Source organism: Protopterus annectens, chromosome 14.part0 (genome assembly GCF_019279795.1).
Source record: "Protopterus annectens isolate FY-2018-M chromosome 14.part0, PAN1.0, whole genome shotgun sequence".
Classification (NCBI taxonomy): Eukaryota; Metazoa; Chordata; order Ceratodontiformes; family Protopteridae; genus Protopterus; species Protopterus annectens.
Genome location: NC_056748.1, coordinates 1,078,674,071 through 1,078,690,950, shown reverse-complemented (window position 1 = coordinate 1,078,690,950; position 16,880 = coordinate 1,078,674,071). Strand labels below are relative to the sequence as shown.

General features: G+C 39.6%; 1 protein-coding gene across 2 annotated transcripts in view; it reads right to left on the bottom strand.

Moving 5' to 3' along the window:
* Positions 1–16,880, bottom strand: part of KNDC1 (kinase non-catalytic C-lobe domain containing 1) — a 1,471,539-nt gene that overhangs the window by 76,795 nt on the left and 1,377,864 nt on the right. For both annotated transcript variants that reach the window (XM_044056877.1, XM_044056878.1), the window contains one exon: positions 2,026–2,085. In XM_044056877.1, the coding sequence (XP_043912812.1) occupies positions 2,026–2,085 (60 nt within the window). The remainder of the gene's footprint in view (positions 1–2,025; positions 2,086–16,880) is intronic.

Genomic DNA, 16,880 nt, shown 5'->3' with positions numbered 1-16,880 from the left:
TTTTCCACATATCCTTAGCAGCTATAACTGAATCCCTTTTAACCAATACCCTTAAATAATTCATTTTATCATGTCCCCATAAATGTGGGTTTTACTGAACCAATTCATGTGTAGGTACATAGTTTACATGTATAGCTTTTTTATCTTATTTAATTTTGTATCTCCAAAAACTGCAGTTGTCTCCAAGTGTGCCACAACACTGAGATGCCCTTTTCTGGGGTTATCAGGTACAAAATAATATTTTCTGCAAATAAAACCAACTTTTCTTATCATACCAGTTATATCCTTGAACTTGAGTCCCAGATTTTCTTTGACAATAGCTCTAAATATAACACAAATAACACAGGGTAAGAGGACACCTATGCCTAGCTCTACTGTTCAAACACACATTCTCAGAGGGGAGCCCTCCCACTTTGATTTATACCTCCAATCCCCAATGTATACTCTTAATTAACCTTAATATTGTATCAGGGAATGCAAATGCTTCTATTGCCCTACTTATATAATCCCAGCTTACTCTGCTAAATGCTTTCTTTGCATCAATACCCACGAACAATGGTGGCATTTTCTTACATCCTGCTTCGCCATGGATCAATATTGTTTTATTAATATTGTCCAGTGTTTGCCTCCCTTACACAAAACCACACTGATCCATATCTATCAATTTTGCCCACACCTTTATCATTCTTTTAGTCATTATAGACAAACACTTTATAATCATTGGTTTCAAATTAAAATAGGGCTATATAAAGTGGAATCTGATGTGTATTTCCCATTTTTAGGTATTACAGCTACCATAGCTTTTCCCAAAAGACTGCTGCTGCTCCCCCTTTTAAAATACTATTAAGCAAAACCTTCCCAATTGTTGTCAGTTTCTTCCCTCCTAGCTTCCAAACTTCAGAATACCATCTGTTCCTGGAGAAGTTCTTCTTTTGCAAAATTCTTACAAATAGGCTACATTTCTTATAATTCTGAATAAGCAATGCACACGCTTGTACACACACAACCTTTTTATTCATCTTTTACACTTCCCTGCACTAAACAAACTGCAAAGGATTGCTCCCTGTTTCATTTGCTGTGTTAAGACCACATCATTCTGTTTGACTCACCACCTACAAGTTTTATATACTTTTATTCTACTTTGCTTTATAGTTATGAAACTCAAACCATTACCTTTTTTCTGTCCTGCCAGTACTGCTAAAGTAGTCGATTGCAATCTCTCAGAGAAGCTTATATTTCACATTTATATTTTCTTTCTTTATGCCTGCCTTTGCAGTTGCACCTACCAAAGAAGAGCACACTATCCCCACTACATGAACATATGCAGCACCCCCCAGTCACAAAAAACACAATAACTCTAGTAGCAAACAGCTTTCAATTTTCTTAGCTAATAGTTTTGGCTTCTCATTCTTCACATTATGATGTTCTAATCCTCTAGCATGGCTTTTTGTGTTTGCACTATCCATCCATCCTCTGGTCCTGATACTTAGCTGCTTTCAAATCCACTATCAATAAGCCTACCAAACAACTTATCATAAAAGTTATCGTCTGCCTATTCTACTTGAAATTTGCCTTTTCCCACCTACCCTCAAAGCGAAGGAATAAATGCACTATTTTGGAAGTACAGATAGTGTTATTTTTTTGCCCTAATGGTTTTCATTGACTGCCACAAATGTGTTCAGCATTTAGACAATTAGTGAACTTTCTCTTGCAGTCTAATTTTTTTCTATAAAAATGAAGCATTTAGTAGTTCAATATAGCATTAACACACATCTAGATTTCCTAAAGGCTTAGACAAATTGGAATATACATGCTGATGATTTACTGTGCCACAGTGAAGTGAATGGACCATTCATAGTAAAAGTACTAACTTGATACACCACAATGGAAATTATTTCAGATCAAGAAATTCAGACTTCTGAAGGAAGAACTACATTTAGTATAGTTACAATGCAAACTTAAGAGCAGTGAATTATCTACTTATAGCAGCTCCAAAAAAGGTATACAGACTTTTTTGTACAGTACCTCAACTGCTCTTAGCTCGTCCATGATTTCACATACTTTTGAGGAAAGGTTCTTCCAGACCTTGGAAAAGAAAATGAATAAATGATAATATGAATATATTAACAATAGTCTGCTTCAATAAGCATATTCAAATGCAATTATGAAACTCACACTTTGGCCCTTTGGCAGATGAAGAGATTCAGAGACATTATTAAAATACTCCTATACCTCTCAACCTCATATCTTAAAAAATCTTGACAAAGCCATAAATAACTGAGGGGGTCAAAGACCCCAAAATAGTGACAATTGTCAAATATTTCTCTTTTAAATTTAGATAGTTGACAGAATAACAATGTTTGCATTAACATTAATTTTATGAAGGGTATGAAGTGTGAACCACAAATGTCGGTTATTTTTTTACTTCAATCCTCAATGATTTGCCAAAAACAAAAATTTTATGAGGAACAGGCCAAAACTACGAGTCAGAATTCTGGATATTCTGTGGAAATCTGGGCAGCTGTGAGGAATGTTCTACCAGTGATTGTGGCGTAAGGCTTTAGGATGCATATGTGGCTAAACTGCAATAGCTTTGCAATTCCCAAACTGCCACATCTCTATATTGTGATATCAAGTATACTGCTATAGTGTTACCTATCTGGAGGTTGCAAACTGCTATAGCACCACAATAATTGTATTAATCAAAAACATGTACTGCACCATGCAAACCCGCCACAAACAAGATTGTGAAGTGCATTGTGTTTTTCAGAATACCATCTTATGCATTTAATTTCTAATGTTATGCTAAATTCTAAGAGGCTTGCCATTATAATTTTTTTGTTTCTTATGTTATTTCACTTTTCTAATATGTTAGTTCTGCATTATCTTTTTATTTTAATTAGTGCAGCAAGAACCAAGGTTAGCATTATTGCCCCTGTTACATTTTTATCTGCCTTCCTACATGCCGCAGTATTTTCATTTCTAATTCTCTGTCATATTATGTATATTACGCCTTCATTTGAAGATGTTTTAATTTAATCAAAACCTACAAATGATCACAAATTTATGTTAATGCCAAGCAGCCACCATCTTTATGAGACCCAAACGCACAGTTATGAGCATTTACATTAAAACAGTGCAACATGAAAAAGATTCCTAATAGTGTAAATAATTAACATGAAAAATATTCCTAATAGTGTCAATAATTAGTGACAAAAGATGGTAGTAAGAAATAGCTAAACAGTAGATGGAAAGGTTTGTTCAGGGAATTCCATTTAAGTAAATGATACAAAGGTAATATTTAGTAGCTTACATTTTTTTGCAGCATGATTGTAAGAAAAGGCAATACAAGATATACTATTGCTAGTAGAGAAATAAGTAAAAGTAGGGGAGGAGTAGAAAAAAGGGAGCAGAAAGGGGGGGGTCAGTAGAAGAAGGTACAAAAGCTAAAAGAAAATCAGCCAGGATTATAACAGGCGCAGGCCCAAGATTTTGATAAGAACTCATTTAAATCATGCTTGAATTTTATGAGGTTACAAACTGCTCGGATTCTGAGGGCTATGGAGTTCCAGGGTTTATCAAGTGAGGAGTATAGGCTTTGTCCTGTTGATTTTTTTGGTTTGTGCAAAGTGATGAATTTGTTTATCATCAGACTGGAGAGTCCTACTGGGTATGTAGAAATTGAATTTAGACTTGGAAGGGCAAGCTGCAGGTTTATGGCTTATGCTAAAGCAGTAATAAGTTGAGTTCAGAGCTGTGTAATGATGGGTCTAGTGTGTTTAGCCAGTTGCAAATTTAGCCATTTTACTGTAGCACAATTGCATCTTAGTTTTTAGTGACTTATGTACATTGGTAAGGACAGGGGTACCATATCGAAGGGAAGGTAACAGGTAGACATTGACAAGAGGGATTTTTGGACATATTTAAGGAGTGTCTATGCCTTTAACACTTCCCTAATTTCTGTGTTTTTTTATATTATTTTGGATTTGAGGATCAAATGTGAGGTTATTTTCTATCATTACTTCTAGTAGTTTAGTGTATAGAGCTGTTTCGATTTATGTATTATTTTGGGAGATAATTTTAAAATTGTTATCTAGAGAAAATGATTTGGGCTGAAAAGGAGGAGCTTAGTTTTTGGGGGGGGGTTGTGTAGGAGTTGTGCATTATTGAGCCAGGTTTTGATAGAAGTAAAGGTTTCCCAAAGTTATTTAAGTTGCAGTATACTGTTTGAAGTAAAGATGATTGTAGAGTTGTCTGTATAGGAGCTTTGACAGGAAGAGGTATGGAGGTTGTTTATGAAGACATTAAAGGAGGAAACCAAAGAGGGACACTTGCAGGATGCTAGTTGTGTTAACTAGGTATATGGAGAGCAGACCTTGCCATTTTATAGACTGCTGTTTAATGAGCCATTGCAGACTGGACGGTGAGAGACCACTGTCAAAAAGCTGTTGTAATAGTTTGTGGTGGGAGACCATGTCAAATGCCTTTAGGAAGTCAAGAAATAATGCATAGACATGTTTGCCAGAGTTTCTTACTTTAAATTGCCTATGTATGCATTTTTCTAAAAGCTTAGAGAGAGGGGGGATAAGATGGCAATTGGGCATTAGCTGGACACCAGCAGAATTGCCCCCTTTATGAACAGGAATTATGAAGGACTTCATCCAAAAGGATAGGGCACAGGATTTAGTGATTGATTTATCAATAGGTATGCTTACAGGATAAACTAGGGTATCTCTAGCAATTTTTAGATATTCTGTTGGAAGGTTATTTGCAAAAACAGAGCAGGGTTTGATCTTAAAAAAGTGGAAGAAAGTGTTGAGTTGTGTGTGAATTCCGAAGAGTGATATTTAAGTGGACAGTTATTTGTTGTATTCTGTGAAGGGGGTGCATCGTGATTATGGTTAGGTGAGTGTGGTGAGCAAGCGGTGGTGGGGTGGTTAACATAAGGCATAAAATACTTTAAGTATTGAATACCTGTGCAATCTGAGGGGGGGGGGTTATCAGAAGATGGACTGGGGTCACGTTTGGATGCAGGGTTAAATAATGTGAAAATGGAAGACCAACATTTTTTGGGATTGTCTTTGTTGTTGGTTTGTAGTTGAACTTTTTTTTTGGTCTTTAATTACTATTTTTTAAACCAATTACACAGCTGTCTGCAATTTTATAAATATACATCAGTTATATTTTTTGCCACTTCCTCCTTGCTTTGTCCCCGTTTGTCATTACTTGTTTTGTGAGCTTTGACAGCCAAGGATCATGGCTGGCTTCTGTTCGTTTTACTCAAAGGGGACCTTTGCTATTAAGGATGTCTAGAAATCTTGTATTGAAGTGGTGTGCTGCTTCATGCAGAGGTAGATTTCTTAGTAAGGACCAGTTGAGGGATCTTAGTATGTTAGTGAACACCTGTAGGTTAAAGTTTCTTTATCTGGATGGGATATTGCCCTTTGGTTATAAGCTGGTTACTTGGAGAGTACCTACTTCAGCAAACTTATTTGGGGTCTATGACTAAAGTGTAATCCATGATAGATCCATGGTTGTCATTTTTATGACATCTAGTCAATGCACTGATGAGCCTGTCTGAATCCAGAATTTCTACTGGGAGAGAGGAAATCACATGTTAATTTCTGCCAATCGATATTAACGTCATCAAACATGATAATTTCATTGGAGATGGTATTAGATATCCAGGAAAGAATATCTTTAAAGATTGGAATATTATTTTCAGGGAGGATATTCAAAACTGTGGTGTATAATTTTTAGACTTGTTTAATTTTAAGAAATTAATACAAATTTCTACACTGCTAAATTTTGGAATGGCCTTAGAGTAGCATGTTGCAGTCAGGGAAAAGTAATTCTATGCCAACAGATTTTTGTGTGTACTGTATCGGCTATTATTATGTTATAAGCATGCTGAAGTAGTTCTTAGTCGTGTATATTAGGTTTAAGACATTTCTCAGTGATTGCCAAGATATCTGGGGTATAGTTTTCTAGCCAGCCATGAAGGTATATTATTTTATTGTGGATACTTCACAGATTTAATGTAACTAGATTTAGTATCTTAGAGAGGGTTGAAAGGATTAGAAGGAGAGGTTGGGTCTGGGTTTAGGTGGCTGTCTCCTCATTGGTGTATGATTAAGAAATGAGAGACAATGTATTATTATTATTAGTGAAGGTATTTTTTTGTTTTTATAGAGCGGTGATGAACTGGATAGGATTTAGGATAGCTTTGTAAAATTTTCTGTTATTTTGTAGTGTGATGGGCCCACATTAAATAAGCTATGATAGATATCAGAGTAACCCTGCTTTAACTTAGATACAGAAATTGTGGTGGTTTGTGTTAATTACAGGTGAGTATATTGAAGTTTTATGTATAAGAAGCAATGAAGTGAGGCAGGAAAGTAGTAAAGTGGATTTAGAGGAAAGCACTGGAGTATCTGTTACTTGTGGAGAAGGTGGACAGGAAGCAATGAAAAAAAATGTATGTATAAAGCTAATGAGGAATGTGTGGGGATAAGATGAAGTCTGACAAAGGGAAGTATAAATGTATTTGTAGTGGGGGTGGATGGAAAATTGGGGGTAAGGTAGGGATTCAGAGTGAGCCTGAGTGGGATGAGAGTGAATGGACTGGGAAAGACCAGAGAAAGAGATACCAGCCCTGAAAGAAAAACTAGCTGTAAGCAGAGGATAATTCAGCATGGCAAGCTAGAAACACTTAGAAAATCAACAATTTTCATCAGAATGCACTTGGATTGCCGAATGTAGGGAGCTCTTTATATGGAGGTGAAAAGGAATACAATACTGCATGGATTTTAAAACAGATCCAGTGCAAAGCTGAATATAATTTGTATTCTGACATGGCTTTTAGGGTAGACAGTTTTGTTGTTATTGAAGAGGGATAGAAAAAGAAAACAGAGAAAATACGCTGGATGTGCATAAGAAACACTGCACTGGAGATCAGGTTTCTAGGTGCAGTGGGAGAAGACGACTTGAAAGGTGTGCGTAAGAAACACTGCACTGGAGATCAGGTTTCTAGGTGCAGTGGGAGAAGACGACTTGAAAGGTGTGTGTAAGAAACACTGCACTGGAGATCAGGTTTCCAGGTGCAGTGGGAGAAGACGACTTGAAAGGTGTGTGTATGAAACACTGCACTGTAGATCAGGTTTCTAGGTGCAGTGGGAGAAGACGACTTGAAAGGTGTGTGTATGAAACACTGCACTGGAGATCAGGTTTCTAGGTGCAGTGGGAGAAGACGACTTGAAAGGTGTGTGTATGAAACACTGCACTGGAGATCAGGTTTCTAGGTGCAGTGGGAGAAGACGACTTGAAAGGTGTGTTTATGAAACACTGCACCGGAGATCAGGTTTCTAGGTGCAGTGGGAGAAGACGACTTGAAAGGTGTGTGTATGACACTGCACTGGAGATCAGGTTTCTAGGTGCAGTGGGAGAAGACGACTTGAAAGGTGTGTGTATGAAACACTGCACTGGAGATCAGGTTTCTAGGTGCAGTGGGAGAAGACGACTTGAAAGGTGTGTGTGTATGAAACACTGCACTGGAGATCAGGTTTCTAGGTGCAGTGGGAGAAGACGACTTGAAAGGTGTGTGTATGAAACACTGCACTGGAGATCAGGTTTCTAGGTGCAGTGGGAGAAGACGACTTGAAAGGTGTGTGTATGAAACACTGCACTGGAGATCAGGTTTCTAGGTGCAGTGGGAGAAGACGACTTGAAAGGTGTGTGCATGAAACACTGCACTGGAGATCAGGTTTCTAGGTGCAGTGGGAGAAGATGACTTGAAAGGTGTGTGCATGAAACACTGCACTGGAGATCAGGTTTCTAGGTGCAGTGGGAGAAGACGACTTGAAAGGTGTGTGCATGAAACACTGCACTGGAGAAGACAACTTGAAAGGTGTGTGTATGAAACACTGCACTGGAGATCAGGTTTCTAGGTGCAGTGGGAGAAGACGACTTGAAAGGTGTGTGTATGAAACACTGCACTGGAGATCAGGTTTCTAGGTGCAGTGGGAGAAGACGACTTGAAAGGTGTGTGTATGAAACACTGCACTGGAGATCAGGTTTCTAGGTGCAGCGGGAGAAGACGACTTGAAAGGACTATTTCCCAGTTAGCTGCACTTGTCACTCTACACCTTCAGGTAATTAATGATACCTCAAACTATATTACGTTTACACTGCAAATTCCACCTGTAAGGTGAGATTAGCCAATTTAATTATGGAAAATATTAGTATGTAAAATAAGCATACATGGCAGGATCAAATCCCTTGTGTTTCTATGATTTAGTTGTCCAGATGACTGCTACTAGTGACTCCTTCAGTGAAGTACTGCTAGTTAGGGAGAGAAGGTATGACTGTCCGTTACACAGATTGAGACTGGGCTTGGATATAGAGTAAAGAGGCATGACAAACACTAAGTCTGGAACATGGGACAGAGCTGGAAAGAGTAGGATGTGCATTGCTTGGTTAATGAAAGACACGAAAATGAGCAGGGAAGATGATGGTTCTCCTTCAGCAAACTGAATGCAAGAGGACAGAAAGGCAATGTGACTGGGAATGTAATATAATGCAACCTTTATGAAACAGCATGTATTTATGGAGGGACGAAAGAGGGCTGCTACATCTAAGAACATTTCCCTTCTGCAAGTCTTTTACAACCTTTCAGGAAAGTTCCTTATCACAGTCTTGATAGACTATGACTGAATTACTTATATTCAAACTGGTTAACTACTTGCAAGAGATGTAGGAACAAATGGAATGTTCAAAACCCCACAACAACCAGTATAGACAGATCTATAATCAGCAGACTACACAAAAGAATCCTGCTATCAAGGAGTATGAATAAAGAATTGTCTACAATAGCTCGCTGTTGTTTGCTATGACAGTTGTAAGGTGCCCAAAGTGAGACATTCTGACTTTCTTCAGTAGTCCTGAAATCTTTAGGTAAACTCTGCTTCTGCTGTGTCTAAAAATAAATTTACTATCAGTTGCATGCTGCCTGGAGAGAACAATTAGGCTGTTTGTGGTGGAATCCAAAAATCATTTGATCATGGAGGAAGAGAAATCTGACCTTTTCTAGCCAACTGTGATGCCGGTTTTCAGAAACACTGAAAACGTTTCTGATCAGAAATCTTTAGTTCAGTTGTGAATTTACCTTAATCAAACAATTACACATATATGGATAAATTGTTATTGGTCTGACAATTGTTACATTTTTGTTACTATTCTAAAAATAACCTAGGCTGGGCATGCAAATGATAATTCTGTGATCACTGTCATACCCCAGTAAAAAAAAAAATGTAAAAATAAATGAGAGATTTCTGTCATTCAGAGTTGCAGAAATAGAAAATCCAAACATTTGGTGGACATATGGACAGTAGTACAAAGACAAAAGGTTAAAAAAGATGCACTGAAAAGGGGGAGACTTGTGTGCGACTTCTGAAAATGCCTATGAGTTCTCAGAACACTTAGGAAGATATGTAAACTGGCCATTGTTACTAGAGGGCCTTTTGCTTCAGAAGATTCAGAGTTGTGAGAGGTAGAATGAGTCTCCACTGACCCTCTATTCTGGCACAAGAAGTAATCTCGACTAAAACCTCCTTCCTTGCTCTCCCAAAGTTACTGACTGTATAGAACATTTCTTTATCATAAATTAATTTGATCTCTTGGGATACTTTGAATGGAGCCTGGAAATAGAGTTGCTGCAAATTCTACTGTGATGCCAGTCAACAGTATTTCTTTTATCCACTGTGCCCACGCACACAAGCATGTGTGTATGTGAAGTTATTCTGAATCAATGCACTGGAAAAAGGGAGACTAATTTATTTGCAGGCAAAGGACTCGCAATGCTCTTCACAGAAGGGTGAATATGCAAGAGGAGGAAAAGGACATTTTTCTTTTTGTAGTCAATGGTGCTAAAGACTTCGAAGAAGCAACTGAAAACCGAGTCGCATATTTTGATTTCCTTTGTGAATTTAGCAGTGACTGGTTTCAGAGGAGCTGAAATAACCTGTAGTTATCAGAAAGACAAATGATTACTTTCCATACAGAGGGAAAGCGGTGACTACTTTTCCCACCTTCCCGGAGAGACGTTACAACAGGATTCCTTCTATTCTCTTCATATAGCGAGCAGGAACCTGCTTTTCCTACTTTCCCCATGAAAGATTGCAACATGATGCTTGATCCTGCAATCTCAAAAGCTGCCAGTTACATGCAAGGTAACACAGTAGTTCTAAACAATTGTTTTATGTAAGGAGAAGCTCCCGTCACATGGTAGCAAGCCCCCTAACACCCCTATCAGACTTATGCACCAACTTATGTACCAACACAACAACTGCACAACAGTTGTGAAGAGAAAACATCTACACTAGTAAAAACCTAACCAAGTAGGATCATAGGAGTTTACTAGGCTACCGACCAGAGATACGCTAGTCAATACCCTGGATTGCATTTAGTAATGGCTGCCCATGTCCAGGAAGGTTGTAGGCACTTTCCCTGGTAAGAAATGATGGTGCCTCATCTATTTGTCCAGGTTCCTCTTGAATAGTGTCATAGAGGTGCTCTGCTTTACATGAATTGGCAGCCTATTCCAAAGATGTGGCAGTTGCTAGATGACAAATCTTTCCCTCCAGCATGTCCTATTTAAGTCACAGGCCATATTTAGGTCCCTGGAATGGGTAGATCTAGTCCCATTTCATTTACGGATGTGCAGCAAGTTCATTAGGTTTGGGTCTGAGATTGCTCTGTAAGCCAGGCATACTTCTCCCCTAAGAAGTCTATACAAGAGAGTATAGTGACAGGGACTTTAGTTGGTCTGTGTATGGCACATGCCAGAGTCCCTTGATCTTCTTTGTTAGAAACCTCTGAGGTCTCCCCAACTGTTGCAGGTGCTTGGTACATGCCAAACGGGTGCTATACTCAATTATGTGTTGGATTAGTGCCAAGTATAGAGGGGTTATAACCTCCTTTGCTCTTGAGGTGATGCCTTTTCTAATCATGTGTGCTATGTAGAAAGTCTTTCTTACTACAGTAGACACATGGTAGATGAAGGTATGGTCAAGTCTACTTGTGACCCCAGACCCCTTACCACTTCATGGGTACATTGGGTATTTTTGTTGATTTGATACTGTGAAGGGACATTGTTTTTGCTGAGGGGAGTAATGATGCATTTCCTTGCATTCAGTTTGAGACTGTGACTAAGACACCAGTCAGTGATCTGCACAAGTCCCTCCTGGGGTATACGGACATAATTTGGGGATTCGATAATTGCGCCCAGCTTGCAGTTATCCACAAGCTTGATCAGCCACAGCCCCATAGTTTTGGCCTGAACTTCTGAGAAGTCAATACCAAACAGTAGGGGAACAGCACTGACCCCTGTGGCACCCTACTGGTGACAGGTCTGCTGGTTGATGTTGAGTAGCTAACTTTGATAGTATCTGGTTTGTGAGCCAGGAGGAAACCCATCTTACAACCAAGGGGGTTATACTCAGTTTGCCAAGTTTACTGGTAATGCTCGAGTGCAGGGCTGTGTTGAAAGCCTTTGATGAAGCTGAATTGGGTTGGATCCAGGGTGTAGAGGTCACCTATATGTTTATTTATGACAGCATAATGATATGCTCAGTGGCCTTACAGATGAGGCTGGTCAAGCTTATGGGTCTGTAATTTCCCCCAGTCTGTTGCTAGCCCACTCTTGTGGAGGGAATAAAACTGTTGCTGTTCTCCATTCCACAGGAACATATCCATGTGGTTAGGCTATGATTGAAAAAGGTACTTAATGGTGATGTTAGTTTGTGTTTTAGACAGTTCAGAAGACAGCCTGGGATACTGTCTGCTCCCATAGAGGCTGTGTTTTTTGCCTTGGTCAAGGCTTCAATGACCTGCTCTTCAGATATGTAGGGTGGAGAGTTTGGAAGAAGTTTGTGATAAGTTTAGAGGGGATAAGGGGGTGAAATTTTCACCAAATGTATCCGCTAACAGGTTCGCTATCTCTTTGAGGTCAGTTTGTGTGATACCATTAGTCACTAGTTCTGCACCTGCTGGGATCTACCTTTTAGGATACAAACATAGCTGTAAAAGGCCTTATGGTTATCCTTGGCTGTGCTTGCTAGTTTTTTTCAAAGGATCCCTTTAGAAGATTTGATATTTTGACTTATTTGCCTGTTGAGGCTGAGGAGGGTGCATTGTTGGGGTCTCTGGCTTTGATTCTTTCTGGTACAGCCAAGTCTATACACTTACACGAGTGATTGTACAGGGCTTTAGTGTAAGCTTTGTTGTAGTTACCACTTCCAGCTGGAGGTGGGGCTTGGAATGCATTTATGCCTTCACTTAGGAGGGAATAGTTTGCCTTGGTGAAGTTTTTTAGTCTGATTTCACCCTTTGTGAGTTCTGGTGTTGAGTGCGAGATTGAAGGTGATGGATTTGTGGTCAGATTTAACTAATGAGGATCCAACAGTTACGGCAGCTCATCTGTTTGTCATGTTAGTGAGGACCAGATCTAGTATGTTTGTTCCTCTTGACTGGGTTTGAACAATTTGTTCCAGGGCATTTGAGTTAACAAATTCAAGGAACTTTTGCACTAGCGAGTTAGGGCTAGCATAGGTTTCCCACTTGATGGTGGGATAAATGAAATCGCCCATAACAAGAGTATTTGGGAATATTTGGATCGACTCCAGTTTGGTCAAGTCGGCTTCATGTGCATCATGATCCATGCAGGAGGATCTATAGCTTTGACTTGAATGGGGGTCTTACCACTGTATGCTGTACTTGGAGTAACTCCATGGAGTTGTCTTATCTAACTTGATGGGAGGTGAATTTATCTCTAATATAGATAGAAACACTGCCTCCTTTGGTTCTCACATTTCATTCTGCGGTCTGAAGGTGTAGAAGGCATTGTAGCCTTGCAAGGCCAAGGTACTTCTCTGAGGTCTTGGAACCAGATTTCTGTGACTGCATAGACATCTACATCTTTCAGAGATGGAAGTGCTTCCAGGTTGTGCACTTTTGGTTTAAGCTACTAGTGTTTAGTAACATGACCATTATTTTGATTTGACTGGAACATTTCACGGCAGTAAGAACATGCCTAAAAAAGGCACTATGGGGGAGGCAAGAGCCTTTGCCAGAAGCTGAAACCTTAGTGATGCCAGGTGTAAACTGTCTCTGGCAGTGCAGTGAGGTTTGCTCACCATGACTTCCCAGGCTGACAAACTGCTGAAACCTTAGTGATGCCAGGTGTAAACTGTCTCTGGCAGTGTAGTGAGGTTTGTTCACCATGACTTCCCAGGCTGACAAACTGCTGAAACCTTAGTGATGCCAGGTGTAAACTGTCTCTGGCAGTGCAGTGAGGTTTGCTCACCATGACTTCCCAGGCTGACAAACTGCTGAAACCTTAGTGATGCCAGGTGTAAACTCTCTCTGGCAGTGCAGTGAGGTTTGCTCACCATGACTTCCCAGGCTGACAAACTGCTGAAACCTTAGTGATGCCAGGTGTAAACTGTCTCTGGCAGTGCAGTGAGGTTTGCTCACCATGACTTCCCAGGCTGACAAACTGCTGAAACCTTAGTGATGCCAGGTGTAAACTGTCTCTGGCAGTGCAGTGAGGTTTGCTCACCATGACTTCCCAGGCTGACAAACTGCTGAAACCTTAGTGATGCCAGGTGTAAACTGTCTCTGGCAGTGCAGTGAGGTTTGCTCACCATGACTTCCCAGGCTGACAAACTGCTGAAACCTTAGTGATGCCAGGTGTAAACTGTCTCTGGCAGTGCAGTGAGGTTTGCTCACCATGACTTCCCAGGCTGACAAACTGCTGAAACCTTAGTGATGCCAGGTGTAAACTGTCTCTGGCAGTGCAGTGAGGTTTGCTCACCATGACTTCCCAGGCTGACAAACTGCTGAAACCTTAGTGATGCCAGGTGTAAACTGTCTCTGGCAGTGCAGTGAGGTTTACTCACCATGACTTCCCAGGCTGACAAACTGCTGAAACCTTAGTGATGCCAGGTGTAAACTGTCTCTGGCAGTGCAGTGAGGTTTGCTCACCATGACTTCCCAGGCTGACAGAAACTGGATCCCCTTAGAATGACACCAAAAACTAAGCTACTTGTTGAAATCATCATTTTTTGTTTATACTGTGGCATCATTCAAGGTGACAGTAGCATACTGCTCAAGGTTAGGGACATACCTGCCTGGGACACAAACTCAGAGAGCTCAATCATGTCTTTCTTCATATAGTCCAGTGAGGTATGTCTCAGGTCTTTCACTCCAACATAATCTGTGACAAAGTCATAATAGTATTTGTTGCTGACAGTCCTGAGTGCAAGCTTGACCTGACGAATTCTGGCACCAGACAAGCAGCTGACTGTGACTTTCCCCTTGTCCAATCTGGTGAGTGGGACATCTGTGGTCTCACTATGGCGTCTCAGATAAAACAAAAATTTGTTTTTTGAGTGTTACGTCTTACAGGCATGGTATGTGAGACATTGGTGTTACTGTGTGTCACGAGTGCTGTGGAAACTGTGTTAGCTGTAGCAGTCTTGTGTTTTGAAGGTCTCTGGTGCTTTGATAAGTTTTTTGAGAGAACCTCTGCATATGTTGAATTTTGTACTTGAGCCATACTACGTGTTTGAGTAATGGCACTATGTGCCTGAGTAGTGGTGGGTGGGTAGACAGCTTCTTCAGTGTTACTGTTTTGTGTGTGAGAGCATGAATTCAAGATTCTTGGTGTAGATACATCACTGACACTGTAATAGACAGAGGTATTAGCAGAGGATCATCAGTGTACATGAGGCAACTGCTACATTGTCTCAAGAGACCCAAGTCAACAAGGTTGGCAGGAGAAACAAGGGTAGTCTAACTGTCCATAATGCTAGGTTGAAGAACTGTTATCACAAAGGGGGGCTTTTCAGGACTGTTCAAGGAGGAGCTCAGTGGATGGATATTTCTGCCAGTTTTTTTTTTTTTTTTTTTTTTGCTGGTGGTTTAATAGGTTCCAGCTCACTAGCAGTATTTCTTTGACTGGAGAAGTACTAAAGATTACGGCTATACTAATGTGCTACAGCTTTATCTAAGGGAGAGATTGTTGAATATATATGTCCAGCTGTGGTGCACAACTGAATGCGATCTATATGTTTTTGGTGTTGCAATCTGCATGTGTGTCACGCATATATTTTCTCCCAGTAGTCGCATGTATTCAATGTATGAACAGAATGTGCATCTTCTGCAAGGAAGAGCGCTTTTGCATGTTGCAGTTAAGGTGGATCCTTTGTTGGCTTTCTCATGACATAATATCCTTTCAGATTCCTTCTGTTTTTAAAACAAAACCGGGGTTTGTCACCAGTGATATGTTTGATATTCTCATCCACTGTGACAATGTTCCAATTGTTCCCAATAACTTGACACACCTGTTTTATAAGAATTGAGCATCTTAATCCTTTCTTTCTGTTCTTTTCTCAATTTCATCTTGCCTAGTGCCATTAGTGAAACAGGGCATACCTCTTTTACGCTGGATGGGAAGCAAGAACAAAAGTGCTATCTATCCGCATGTCATCAAAGGACAACTTTAAAGAATCTCCAGGATCTGTACCGATGAGCAGGATTATAAAGAAAAGAAGAGATTTCAAACAATGAGGATACAAGGATGAAGAAATTTAGGAAAAAGTCTTGGATATCACATGCACACACACACGCATATATATATATATATATATATATATATATATATATATATATATATATATATATATATATATATATATGTGTGTCATGCAGTTAATTGTGGTATTCAACAAGCACCCTAATGATGGTAATTATTTAGAACATTACTTGTTAAATCAATATATTACAACATCCAGAAGAAATAGTGGTCCAGGGTTCAATTCCTTCAGCCTCCATTACTTAACTGTAGGACTACCAGGCTGAGTCTGAAAAACAAAACATGGAGATCAATGCTCCCCCCTCCAGTTAACAAATACAAAGATAAAAAAATAAAAATAAATAATCTTCATTTTTAAAGAATCTTAGGGGATAAAACATTTCAGACAGGCTGCAATTTACTTTCTAGAAAACCATACTATATTAACAGCGTGACTTAGGAACCAAAGTATTTTAAAAATGTATTATGGATTTATGGACAGACAATAGTAATACATTCACAATGTGGGCAATCATACCTATGTGAAAAATGCATAGACAGATTTCATTTTATTATGCTTTCTAGCTTTAGGCATTGGCATTTTTTACTCCTCAACAGATTCAATGATACGATACTGTTTTTTTCAGGATATTCTCACACAGATAAATAGAGATTACAAAGCAGATTCAGTCAATAGACCATAATCACTTTGCCATCACCAACTTTCATAGGCATCCTCTGCCCCCAAGAAGGCCAAAGTAAACCAGGCCAGAACAAATGCATTGACACACCAATCTAATTGTCATGGTTTACCTTAAAGGAGGCAAGTCTAATCCACCGTTTTACATGTAACGAAAGATTATTCCAGAGAAGTGGGGCATATTAAGTCAAAAACCTGTCCCTCCAGCAAGTATTTATTTCTTGATGTAGATTTGGGTCATTAATTAAAAATTTTTTTGTGGAGCTATCTGCCTTGTGGAGATGTTAATCAGGGCTAGGTCTTTAAGAGCATGGAATGTAAGACATAAATCATGGTGTGGGTGTCTCTAAAAGGTGAAGTGTAGGGTAGAGCTTCAATCCGGTGTTAATAGTTGAAGGTCTTTAATCTGGTGATGTTTTCATTTAGGACCCTCAGACGTCTTTTCAGCTGTGTGATGTATTTTGACGGTTAAACAGTAAAAGGGACCATATGGACTGTAACTGCTCTTCGAGCAGAAGAGGAGAGCAGCATCTTTTGACCTAGATAACG